At 42.8% G+C, this 13,801-nt stretch overlaps 1 protein-coding gene across 1 annotated transcript in view; it reads right to left on the reverse strand.

The window, feature by feature from the left end:
* SORCS3 (sortilin related VPS10 domain containing receptor 3) overlaps window positions 1-13,801 on the reverse strand; it is a 565,499-nt gene that overhangs the window by 12,846 nt on the left and 538,852 nt on the right. Inside the window, exons 20-22 of the mRNA XM_032490977.1 lie at window positions 12,387-12,520; window positions 3,980-4,103; window positions 2,318-2,430 (exon numbers count right to left, since the gene is read on the reverse strand). Coding sequence (XP_032346868.1) covers window positions 2,318-2,430; window positions 3,980-4,103; window positions 12,387-12,520 — 371 coding nt within the window. The remainder of the gene's footprint in view (window positions 1-2,317; window positions 2,431-3,979; window positions 4,104-12,386; window positions 12,521-13,801) is intronic.

Genomic DNA, 13,801 nt, shown 5'->3' on the forward strand with positions numbered 1-13,801 from the left:
AAAGAGAGAGCGTCCACTTGCAGAGAACTAGCCAGCAGCAGTCAGAAGCCTGAAAAGTTCTCCAAGGCGGGGAGGCATCCCGGTGGAATCCCAGAGGCCTTGCCCGACAACTCAGTTTCCTGCTGGGGGTCGTGGCCCTAAGTAGCTAGATGTCTCAGTGCCCAAGTGATGGGGCAAGATGGCCTTGTTCTAACCAGCCAGGGGAAGCAAGTACCAGAGACGAGACTGAGAAGCAAAACGCAGACAACCACCCAGTGGAGAAGAGGACTCGTCAGATGAGCCTATGAGTGCCGTGGCTGGTGTGACTCTGCATCCCAGGGAAGAGACGTCCCAGGGAGCATCACTCAGTTAGGCGGGACCTTGGAGCGCCATGTCTAGAGTCACTTAATCTCATCCAAAGGGACATATGAGTGAGATTTAAGGCCCAAGTATCAATGGAAAAGGTTGATTATTATTATTTATTAACATTATTAAAATTACTAAGTCATTTATCAAAAAGTGTGTATGTTTTAAATAAATACAATCACCCACATACAGCACAATCCTGACTGTTTCACAGTCAATGGCATACAAGATCAATTTCATTGTCATCCCCATCTACGAACAATCTCTTCTAAAAAGATCTGTGGTGAAGTTCTTCTTGTGGGCAGCTCCCCATAGGAATGCTCTTATTTCATTCTGTTTATTCTTCTTCCTTTCTGGCAGCTCCTTTGCCATGTCCCTCCATGGACCTTTCTCCTCTGCCTTGGGGAGCATCAGCTCCATCTCTGCCCTGCCCCCCACTCCCCCTTGGGGGGATCTAAGGACCTCCATGACCTCATCTCCCACATCTCTACCTCCAGTGGAAGCCTCACTCGATCTTCACATCCACATCCTCAACTCTCTTGGTTACCTTCACCCAACTGTTCCTCATGCGTTCCAAACTCACATAAAAGATCAAACCATTATTGTTCTCCCAAGCAGGTTTCTTCTACAGAGTCCCCCTATCTGATGAATGAATGGCAAGGAAAACCATCCCCTACCTACTCTTATAATCAGAAAGCTTTTCCCTCCCTGTCATCCACAGTACATTTTACTAGTCAGAAATTCTATTGCTCAACTTCCTAAGTAGTAAATCTCTCCTCTTCAGGATATTCTTATGTCTGCTTCAGACAACTGCAGTAGTCTTGTACCTGGTCATCTTTTGTGAAATCCTCCCCCATCCTATTCACTTCCTGCCTCAAGAGCCCATCCTCTGGCCACAAGAATGGGTATTTGAAATATAAATCTGTTATCAGGACTTATTTACTTACAGAATAATAAAAATGTTTACACCTTCCAGAGCCTACAGGATGTATGTCAAATCCCTTTTGGCTTCTCAGAGCCTTCACAAGTTGCCCTAACCATCCCTGCTCGACGTGAGTCACACCTGCCCTTGTAATAGACAGACTGACTACACTAAACTGCCCATTTCCAAGTACACTGTGCTCTTCCAGTAGACATGGCTTTGCACATGCTGTTCATTCTACCTGAAAGACATCATCCTCTCTGTTATCTACTATTTATCCTTTAAAACAGAGTTCAAGTATCCCTTCCAAAGACCATTCTAATAGTCCACAAGTGTTTACTGAATCACAAATATGTGTTAAGCCTGCACTTCCCTGGACAGAATCACACTTCTCTCCATGCTCTTTTGAAATGTTGGCCATGCCTCTACCATAGAACCAGTCGCATATTAGACTTCTCTCTACAATTGAACTGTCCCTGTTTTAGTCATCATTATATAGTACCTACGTCTGAGCAAAGGGTTATCAAAACCCTTTCAACCTTCTGTAAGGAAAATACGACCTTGGGCTAACTCTGTAACTCCAGAGTCCACTGGCATACTACTCTGCTTCCTGGCCTGCAGCCTTCCAATGGCCACATACAGTGGGTCAATAGGAGTCTTGGAGTCTGAGTGTCTAGTTGAAGAAGGAAAAAATGGTGGGCAAACAGCCAACCAAGTGAGTGATGTTAGTACAGACTCAATGAGTGGCCCATCTGTTATTTCATTAAAAGCGTCAAGCTCCTGTCTTAGAAAAACTGAGGCTAAGGATGGGGCCAATTTCCCATCCTCAAATCCTAGATTGATTCTCTGTCTATTTCTCTCCCCACTAATCTCTCCATCTTTCCTTTCCATCCTTCACTTTCTCCACTCTTCTTTCCTCTCTCTCTTTTTACAGAGAAATCATCTCTGTGTAACTGTAGAATGGTGGTTTTAATCCATGGAAATGTGTTCTGGGCCACACCATCTGGTTCTTTTTTCATGAAGACTTAAGCAAAGATAAAGCCAACTTACTTTCACCAGAGCCCGCTTGATAACATTGCCAATGTCTTGCCGCCACTCAGGGATGTCAGGGTTGTGGTAATCCAGATTAGGAGAGAATGACAGGAGTTGGGACTGGAAGTATTCTGCAAGAGAGTGTGTGAGTGAGGCTGAGAGAGGGTGTGATGGGCGAAGGGACTCCATGAAATGGCCCAGGCTTTCGTGTGGCCTCAGCCAGAATTCCTTCCTTTCAGCCTGTTTCCTGACTTCTGAAAGAAAGTGGGGATTGGTGACTGGAAGTAGATTGGTGCTCCCACCATTTCTATTAGTTCCTGAAGTCTTAAGGACTTCTTCTTGTAAATGAACATTATCTGACATGAATGAGAAGTATGAAACTCCAGAAGGAGGAGACTTCTGCTGCTGTAGGTGCTGTCAGGCAGAGGCAACAAGAAAGCATTAACAAGTTGGGCTTGATCAGAATGGAACCTTTCTGTGTCCTTCCCTTGGTTCCATCCCTCCTGCTAGAAACTGCCTCAGGGGGTTAGAAAGTACCTTGAACCCCTGTCTCTGGGGGGTGGGTAACACTCAATTTCTTGATCTGGTTGGTAGGTACACACGTCTGTTCACTTCATGGTAATTCATGAAGTTAAACCACTTATTATGATCTGTGTACTTTTCCATATTAAATTTATACTTCAAAAAATGTTTACTTAAAAAAAGAAAGTCTTCCAAGTGTCCAATGAGAGGGCCTGAGCATCAAATTTGCATCGTTGTAGGAAAAGGCACTCATCTGGGGTAAAGTGGAAGAACTATAATCTGGGTCAGAGGATCACACACCTTAGGACAACTTTCTAGAAAATCCCAAGTAGACTGGCTGCTTTTACAGGTCTGAGGGTGGTTTGTGGGACGGTGGCAGAAGCATGATTTGATTTAAAATAAATTTAATAATTAAGAATGGTTCCTCAGGCTGGGGAGGATATAGCTCAGTGGTAGAGCATGTGCTTAGCATGCACAAGGTCCTGGGTTCAATCCCCAATACCTGCATTTTAAAAATAAGTAAACCCAAATATTTTCCCTCCCCACAAAAAAAAAAGAATGGTTCCCCAGGACTGAGAACAGAATGGTGGCCCATTTACCACTCTCCTTCCTTGCTCTGTCCTTATATTCTTAGCCTTAGTCTCAGTCTTTGCAGCCAAAAATGTCAGAACCGCCAACAATCAAAAAAACACATCAGTTAAGTGCAGTTCATCTCAGTATCTGAGCTATGAGTTCTTCATAAGCAGGGACCATGACTCCTCCAACTTTTAAAATCACTGTGCCCATCCTCACAAAGAGTGGGTGCCACATGTGTGTTACAGAGACCTCAGCAGGTCATCAAGGCTAGAGGCTTCTAGGGCAGTCTTTCCAGCTCAGCACTCTTTCAACTTATGACACACCTCTGTCTAGTGAGACCATCAGGTTGTACTGCAGACACATCACAAGTGATAAGAAATGCCTGTCAGTGACTAGCTTCTCTGACAAACTCAGTATCTACTCTGGGAGAAGGTAAGGAGTAGGTTTGGATACCTTTTGTGGACCTATATAATTTTCCCACTGCTCAGGGAATTGCCAAAGCAGTCAGCAATTGCTGCTAGGGCAGTTGGAGGGGATTGGCTGGGCAGGAGGGGGCAACACAGGACGATTTTCAGGGCTTACCGTGAACTGCAATATCTTTCGTGTCCTGGATAAGGGCATTCCCAGCAGCCACCTGGACAGTGATGGTATTGGTCCCCTCTGCTAGGAATGTGAAGGAAATGCTGCTGTCCAAGGTGATGAGGGGCTGAAAGAGAGAAGCAGAAACCTTTACTTAGCCCTTTATGGGATTTCAGACTCCCTCCTTTCCTATAAATCGCAGACGGTCACAAATCTGCATAGCATTTGCAAACCCCCAGGGAATCCTAACTTGAAAAAGAAAATTATTTTACCCAGCTTTGCAAAACTGTGATTATATACCCAGTATCCATGAAGAGTATTAATAGACTTGAAATACACTGTAAACTATTAATTCTGAGATGAAGACTGGACACCCTGGATTCTGCACATCATTCTGTTCCTTCTCCTGGGGCAGAGTAGATGCACCTTTTGTAATCTGTTCCTAGTGGCTCTGGGAATAGATGATCATTTCTCTTTACCCTCTATATTCCATGTCAATTATATTTCCATCCTGTATTCCACTGGACTGTAAGATTTTTCAGAGACGTGACCATGTTTTACTTAATTCTGTATCACACATCCTTGGCACAATATAGCAGAGTCTTATGTAACCTGGATACATGGTCATAGTACTGACTTTCTGTCTTATCATATCTGTGTTTTCCATTGCAGGGCGTTTCTAACATTTTAAATAGGTTGCAAAACATATAAACATATATATCTGTGCTCCCTTTTTAATCTTTTTTTTCTTTTTCTGTTTTCTTTTCCTGATCATAACAGATAGGGACTTGCCAGGGATAAAGAAAGAAAGAGAATAAGTATATATGTTTTTCCCCTGGGAATTAGGATCTTGATAGAAGCAAGAGCTTATTGGAGAGAAGAGAATGCAGATTCTGAGATTGAAGAGTCATTATTCAGCAGCTATCTTGAGGCCCAGGCCCTCTCAAGTTTGCTGGTGTTTGCAAAGGTAAGAGAGTAGTAGGAGGCAGCTCACAAAGAGATGTCACAAGCACAGATGAGCTGACTCTGTGTCCTCTCTGTGTGTTAGGACAATGTGATAGAGTAATAATGTGGCCAGTTGGGGATGCAGAGAGTTGCCCTTTAAGGGTGTGTAATGGCCTGTGCTCACACGGCACACCCATGCACCCATGCACTCTTAGCTGAACAAGGTGTGGATGTGAGCCCCTGGACCTGCAGAGGCTCAGAGATGCAGCTTTCAGACAGCATCCCTGCTGCAAGACTTAAATCCCTTTCTAGCTCAGAATTTTCAGCTGGGCCTCTGAAACAATAATTTTCTTGTTTGGCTTTAAAATTCTATTGCTCTCTTTTATGACCAGGCTGATAGCTAGAGTTGAGCAGGATTAGAAATATTGCCCTAAGCTTCTGACACCCTTTCTTCTCTGCTAAAATGAAAGAAAGAAGTGAGTATGGAAACAGCTGTACACTTCCCCTTAACTAAGGGTAAGCCCCAGAATTCAAGCATTCTTCCCCATCCTGTGGCTCTGTGATGATACACACAAGGGTGTGGTGCTACTAATTAAACAGCAAATGAGGTACAAGTAGGTTCTGTGATGGACATCAACTCCAGTGGGCCGACAGTGGCTGTTTAGTGTCCTGTGTTGAGGAGGAAACTGAAGTCAAATTGAGCTCAACACAGCAATGGTGGCCATGGACATGGAATAAACAGAAAGGGGGAACCACTGAGTTGCCATCTGCAGTATAAGGAGAACAGAGACATGAAACTCTGGCTTTGTTACTATTTTAATGAACAACTTTGGGCAAAATTTGTCTCCATTGTGGCCCTTAGTTCTTTATCTGTCAAGTTAAAAGTTTCAGTTAGAAGATATGAGAACTCATTCAAAAGTCAGAATATACAGCATTGATGAATGGCTTCTGGTAAACTTCATAGTTCTACTAGTCAACTCCTTAGGTCCTACCTGTCAAAATATCTTCAACTGCTTCATTACTTTAGTCCTATTCTTTGGAAGGAAAATGAGATACCTCTATAGACCAAATGGAGTGGCTAAACTTCTTTAAAAGTAATAGTATCAAACATTGTTGAAGATGTGGACTAACTGGAATGCTCATACATTTTTGGTGGGATGTCCCATGGTGCAACCCTGTGGGAAAAAGTTCAGTTTTGCAAGAAATTGCAATAATATTTTTTTGCAAAGTAGTTGTGCCATTTTATATTTATGACTTGGCTATTGCAGTCCTGAGAATTTAGTCAAGATAAAAGAAAATATATATCCACAAACAAAAAAATGTTCATAGCAATATATTCATAATAGCTAAAATCCAAAAAGAGCCTAGGAGAATTTATCAGCAGGAAAATAAATAAGCAAGTCATAATATATCACACAATAAACATAAAAGAACAAGAACTAATATACACAATAGTATGGGTAAGTTCCCAAACCGTAAGAAATGAAATAAGTCTTATATTTAATAATTCACATAATATGATTACATTTATATGAAGTTCTAGAAAAGGCAAATCTAATTCATGATGGAAAACAATAGTGGTTGGTTCTGGGGGATGGCAACTGACTGAGAAGGGGTGAGAGAGAACTTTTGGGGAGTGGCGGCAATACTATATATCTTGATAGGAGTTTGGGTTACAGGAATAAGCCTTTATCAGAATTCCAGAAGTGCACACTTCAGATCTATGCATTTCACTGTGGATATATTTAATACCTCCATGGGAGAAAAGTCTAAATAAATATTGAATTCTAGATAATGATCTGTAACCTGAAGCATTTAGCACAAAGCACGTAAGTGTTTGAAATTTACTTAGAAATGAATAAAAAAATTAAGATAGATTGACAGCTGGATGGAAGGGTGAACAGATAAATAGACATATGATAAAACAAGTGTGGTAGATGTTGATATAGACTACAGGTGGTGGGTATATGGATGGCCACTAAAATTATTTCAATTTGAGTTTATGTTTGAAGTTTTAATAATAAACTGTTGGGAGAGAAACACAACAAAAAAGAAATCATAGATGTGTTTTTATTTTTTCTTGATTCCATGAATATTGCTCTCTCTGACCATAACTCTATTCTATTGCCCTTCCATTTTGGTTACTGCTTTCAGGTACTGCTAATCTCTTCCCACCTCTCACCACCAGGATACTTTCCTTCCCTAAAGGTTTTCTCTTCAAGGAACCTTCATGACTTTCATGTCATCATCTTCAGCCCTCAGTGGTCTGTGTGGACCCCCTCTCCTCTCCCTGCACACTCTCCTTGTCTTGGACTTGAGTGACTGGTGCTGTGCTGGGCAATGACATCTCTTTCTAAAAGGAGTGGAATTCCTCCCGTCCCAGCAGATTTGATCTCCACTCCATCTGGCTGCTTTCCCAGGAGATCCAGGAACCAAGCAAGAATGCCAGTCTGCAGGACAAGGGAATGCCATCTGAGGTGGGAGGGAGCGTGCCACCCCACCAGCCAGGCACGGCTCTGAGCCACAGCAAACAAACTGTGTTGAATGCGAACACTTGGTCCCTGGGTAGCATACCACGGGCCCCCGTGCTGGGGAAATGGCAGAAGCTAATTTTGTTTTCCAAATTGCTTTTGTTTTTCATCAGCTGTTACAGCCTCATGGCTGATTTCACCTTCCTTGCAAAGCTGGAACACTCCACAGGATTCTTGAGTTCTTCACCGGCCACCCATATATAGCGCACAATGCTAAATTAAATCAAGCATTTTAAGGTTCATTTACTAAATCTATTAGGCAAGCAGACACATTTATTAAGCCAGACCTCAGTTAATCCCAGCAAATTGGTCTTTCAGAGCCCCACACATCCAACAGGGCAGCCAACTGCCTTCTCTGTCTCTGTGTTTGTCCAAATTACAGGGTCAGCCCATAGCAAGGCTCATGCCCTGCCTAGGCTGTGGGCTACATCCCTGCCCACAGAGGATCCCTCATGGGCAACAGGTCACATGTTATCCACTGAGCCCAGCAAGACATCAACAAAGCTCTGAGTAACTGTATAGTTACGAGATTCTTGCTTGACTAATAGATCAGGGAGCTTCAGGGAAATGTTTGGATGCAGTCTACACCAGTTCCCCATACACAATAAGTCAAATATATACTAAATATTATAACATCTCCACATTTTAAATGTATACATAAAACCTGCCATTCCCGATTTGGACAGACTATGTAATCACTATGCTTGCCTCACTTAAAATCTTCAGCAGATGACACAGTACTTTGTGGAAAGTGCTTATTATATGAAGAGGAGAAGGAAGAATATGTAATTGTGGATATGCTATGATTAGAACTACATAAGAAAAAAAATCTAAAATACCAAAATCTAAAAGACCAAAATTAAATAAAGTAAATCATATGTAAAGATGTATTATGACTATGGGATTATTTTGGAAATTCAGTTTGGGAAAAGAAAGTTCCCTCGAATACATACACACACAGACACACACACACACAGACAGACACACATACACAGACAGACACGCACACACAGATAGACACACATACAGACACAGACACACACACACAGACACACACACACACAGACACACACACACACATCCCCTCTAAAAACTCTTCCAAAGTATCTTACTCTCTAAAGTATCACTGTCCATGAATCTGGTTCTATCTTCCATTATCCTATCCTAAATCTGAGTCTCATGACAAAATAACATGCATCCATTTATGTCATTCAAAGCCATCTGTCATCTATCTGCCCCCATTTTAGTTTTTTTATGCAATTTCTTCCCAAATGAATCCTGCTCTTGTGCAATCAGTCTACGTAGAACACAAACATGCCCAAAGCCTTGCCACAAATCCCTTCCCCTCCTCTCTGCCTCAATTCTGCCGCTCCTCCAGTGCCAGCTTAGGGCCAGCTTCACACACGACTTGCTCCAGGACCAAGAAGCCCTGCATCCACCGCCCCCTCGGCTGCTTGGCTGGGCTGGTAATGTTACATTCCTATCACTGTACCTTATAGTATCTGTTCTTGGATGTCAACCCCACATTCTCAAATGGATTTCTTAAGGGCCACAAATGGAATGTATGCTGCTTTGTTATGTTCCTCATAACATCTAGGACAAAATTCAGGTTCTTGAAAAAGATACACGGAGCCACTGATACAACTTCACATCTCCTGCCGATACGTCTGTAGGTGTATGAGCCTACGTGGATTTCAGGAATGTTTGCTCTCTCCTGTTGATTCATACAGCATCACACTTGCTCACCAATCACTGTGTGTGTGTTCATCTCGCCTTCTCGTCAGGAGTGTAATCTCCTTGAAGGTAGGGACAGGGTCGTAAGTGCTCTTTGTGCCCAAGGGCACCGAGCGGAGGGTTGGCTCTAACGGGGTGAGGGTGGGGGAGGGCTGATTCTTACTGAGAGGTTGATTTAATTCAGCCCCTTGGGTGAACCTGTCCAGTTCACCAGGTCACAACACATAGAAACACACACACACAGGAAAATTTCTCCTTCATCAGTGACATTCTGATGATTAAATAAAATAATGTATATAAACAGCCTAGTGCAAAGCCAATGCTAGGAAATAGATGCTCAAAATTAGTGTTACCTCCCTTTACAGATCAATTTGTTCATCAAAGCTAACTAAATGGCTTGACAATCAGAAAACTCACTAAGACACCCAAAGACATTCATTTGCCAGAAAAATATGAAGCTCACTGGATCAATTATCAGGCCCTGTGGCCACCTTGATGTGTTTCTGGCCTGAGCCAAAGCACTGAAAATATACCTCTTTCAAATGGGTCCGAAAACCATGCTTTGGAGGTGGGAGAGAGATCTGTGGAACCAAGTCAGACCTGCCACTGGGATGTAGAAGCACAGTGGTGACTTGACTGACGTGTTCAAGTACTTAGATGCGTTCTGAGCACCTTACACACCTGTCTTTACTTAATCCTCAAAGCAACATTAACGTGTAGCCATTACTAGTCTTACTCTGACATTACAATGAGCAAGACTGAGGCACAGAGAAGTTACCTGATCTGATGAAAGGCACACAGCAAGACGAATCTGAGTCTGGACCCCAACCCAGATTTGTCTTATTTCAAAACCACTCTACTCTACTGCCTCTAATGTACCATCATTTCTCCTGGCTCTCTGGATCCAGTACCTAGTAAGACCTCTGAGATCTGGATATTTGTACGGCACTTTATGCTCAAGTTTATAGATGGAAATTTCTAACCAAAGGAACACCTCAGGTCATCATCAAGTTAAAAAAAAAAACCATAAAGCCATTCTGCAATTTTAAAATTTCTTTCTCATAATATGGCATACTATAGATCAGATAGATAGATGAGAGGGAGAGAGATTCCAAATATTAACTCAGCCACATTTATGGATTGGATATTAGTATCCTTGATTTAGAGAAAACAACACTGACACTCAGGTCAGGTGATTTGTTCAAACTAACATAGATAATCATTAGAGAAGTAGAAACTCAGCACTCCATTCACTCTGTGCACTTCTCTGTTGATCAAATATTTATTAGACACAGTCTGGTATTTCAGGTCTTAGAATCAGCACTCGGAGAAAAAATTAAAAAAAAAACATCCTCAGTTCCTTGTAGGCTGTTGAGTCCATCACTGTGTTGATAACGGCCAGGAGCTGCCCTCCTTACACACCGCAGTCTCTCCGCAAAGATCACCGGGTGAACAACCACTAACAGAAAAGAATTCCCCGGCCTGACAGCCCGCACCTCACGTCCTTGGAGGCGAAATGAAGTTAAGAGCCTTCTCTTTCCGATTGCATCCTCCAAGACGATTTTCTCTTTTTCTTTCACCATGTACATCTGCTGGTGTTCGAAGCAGAATTTTAGGGTCTGTAACCTCCAGGGGATGAACAGAGTCACGCAGCTGAAGCCCCCTGCGGCCGGGGGCGGGGGCGCAGTGCGTGGTAGACAGGAGTGAGGAGACCTGGGCTTTAGGCCTGGCTCCACAGTTAACCAGCTGTTTGACCTCAGGATGCTCATACCACAAAGGGAGCTTCACTTCTCTGATGTATCAGCTGGGGATCTTATTAACTAACCTCCTGACCTAGTGTCCTCGTGAATAATAACACCAGAAATGTAGCAGCATCAGAGCCTATGCTAAGGAACAGAAAGTACACGGCACAAACAATGTGAACAGAAAAGTGTCCCTTGGGTCCCTAAATCTCATTCAGTCTTCTATCAACCCATCCTAACTGCCAGTTTTTATACCCAAGTAAAAAGTATCCATTTAGTAAGTAGCTAGTGTGTGCCAGGGAGAGACGTATTCTCTTACTTAGTTTTCACAAAAATCAAGATGATACAGGCATCATTCCCCCCAGTTTGCAGTTGAGTGAATTAAATTTTAGGCCAGGTCACTTGATCAAGCTCACACAGCCAACATGCAGCAGTGCTGGAAACCTAACCCTTGTCCCCATGACTCCAAGGTCCACGTTCTCTCCACCTGTCCTGGCTGCCTCCCTAAAATTATCTCCCATTCCTATCCTGCAGGAGCCAAAATTCTTTTTGGCCATCTCAAAACAAACAAATAAAACTTTTTCAAAGGAATTACTATACTGGCAACTGGAATATTTTTCCCCTTTTTTTAGATACCCAGCATTTCCAAGTCTGGTATGATTATCTTTCATAAATTATTTTTTAAAAAGTAAAGGTCTAACATGGACCATGACAATCACATCAAGAATGACTCAAGAAACTGCAAAGGCAAAAACAAGAAGGGAGAGAAACATGAAGCCCTTAAATTGAGGGACGCTCAGCCTAGCTGCTCCCAGCTCCTGTCACACAAGCACTGGTCATTCCTGGCACAAGCTTCCCTACCAACAGTTGCTAGGAGCAGGGAGTGTCTGCATGGTTCAGAGTCTGGCCCTTTAATCCCTTTCTTTGAGACCTTTGTCAGGTCAGACCCACAGTCCCACACCCAAGAGGAAGAACATCAGCGCCTGGCCTTCAGAGAACACCTAGCAGGTCTTGATAAAGGTTCTTTACACGCATTACCCCCTTTTGACTTCCACATTCCTGCACTGAGATAGCTAATTCACCTCTCACAGATGGCGTCACTTAATCCCAGAGATGCTAAGTGACTTTCCTCATATTATATAGCTAGTGAGTAGAAAGGCTGAGATTAGAACAAGTGGAGCCAGTGAAGTTTCAGAAATATTCATTAGAGGAGCAAGGACAACCAGTTTTGTACAGATTCTCCCAGTACTCTTTCTTCCTATGGATTACCGGGCCTCTCCGGATTATAACAATGAACTTGCTGCAGGAAGGTATGTCATAGTCAAGTACGTGGACCCAGCACGTCATTGTGCATTCCCTGTGGCCCACATCCCCAGCACCCCCAACATCAACATAGAAGTTGGAACATAGGAACATTCAGTACAGATCTAATCAGACACCGATCAGAAAGGGCCACACCTTTGTACTATTGCCGAACCACCAGAAATAGGTCAGGGTCCCCAGCTGGCTGGGCCACACGACTGCACTGATGTTGACCTCCTTATTTCTTATGGCCACAAACGGAACTCGGAGGTGCACATGCTCCACAGGACCTAAGGGGATGAGAAAAACAATGTCAGTGCTCACAGTCCTGAATAAGCAATCTGTCACACTCCCAGATTCCTCCTCCTAACCCCTATTACCATCACCTGTGATAAAACAATCGTCGTAAACTCACACATGTTGAGAAGTGTGTGTGTGTGTGTGTGTGTGTGTGTGTGTGTGTGTGTGTGTGTGTGTGCTTGAAATAAAGCATCACATATAATAAGGGAAGTCAATCCGGCTTCAGATGTTTTTTCAGTGACACGGGAACTTTATTTAAATCTGATGAGCCCAGCTGCGAATGCTTATGAACTTCCAGTCCAAGGACAAAGCTAGCTTATTGGACACTTAGCCAATAAATAGGAAGGCAAACAGTGGTCTCTCTCATTTCTGGCGATTAGCCTGTATTGTGATTTGGGGTCAATGTACTAGATGGAGGGCGCGTCCATTATCCTCAATTGTTTATTGGTTCCACCTTGCTCAACGATCGGCCTTTGGGCCTGTCATCTGCAACCCTCACACACAGTGGGTGTCACTGAGAAGCTGGCAAGGCTGTTTTATAAAAAGAGAAATGCACATCTCCCTAGATTGAAGGAGAAATAAGCGCCAGGTTCCCAAATAAGAAAAAAAAAAACAAAGCTGCTCGCAAAAAGGTGATCAAACTTCTGTTTTTCTCTTGTTCCTCAGAAAACTGATACAAGCAGTCTCAAGTTCTAAACTAGCAAGTAAGAGAATATATTGGAACACACTCTATGCATAATAAGTAAGGATTTTAACTTAATTCATTTCCAAAATAACATGAGAAGAGGAAAACGCTGATGGGAAATGTTAATGCGTCAGCATTGCATTTAAGGGGTGGATATGCTATTTTTTTTTTTTTAACTCTGTGGGATTTTCTCCCCAGCCCCCACCCCTTTCTCTTCCTGTTTTTGTTCATTTTTTTTCCTACCCCCTTCTTTTCCTCCCTTTCTTCCTCTTTTCCTTTCCTTATATCTGTCCTACTTAACCAAATCCAGTTAAAATATTTTCTGTCCACACTCAGTTAGAGCACATGTTCCTGGTTTCCACCATGACAGTGTTGATGAGCCAAAGTAACTAATGGTCACAACCGTAGCATGAACATCTCGTTAGCCTGGGGACCTTGACTTCTTCTCAAAGGTGGGACATTTTTCAGGCCACTCAGCCTTCACTGTTTAACATCCTTGGTTATTCTGGAGGTAGCTCAGTTTAAAGGGAAGAAAACAGATGGACACTTTTCATTTCTGCTTCTGTTTAATTTTAGCTTATAACCT

The sequence above is a fragment of the Camelus ferus genome, chromosome 11, assembly GCF_009834535.1.
Source record: "Camelus ferus isolate YT-003-E chromosome 11, BCGSAC_Cfer_1.0, whole genome shotgun sequence".
In the NCBI taxonomy this organism is placed as follows: Eukaryota; Metazoa; Chordata; class Mammalia; order Artiodactyla; family Camelidae; genus Camelus; species Camelus ferus.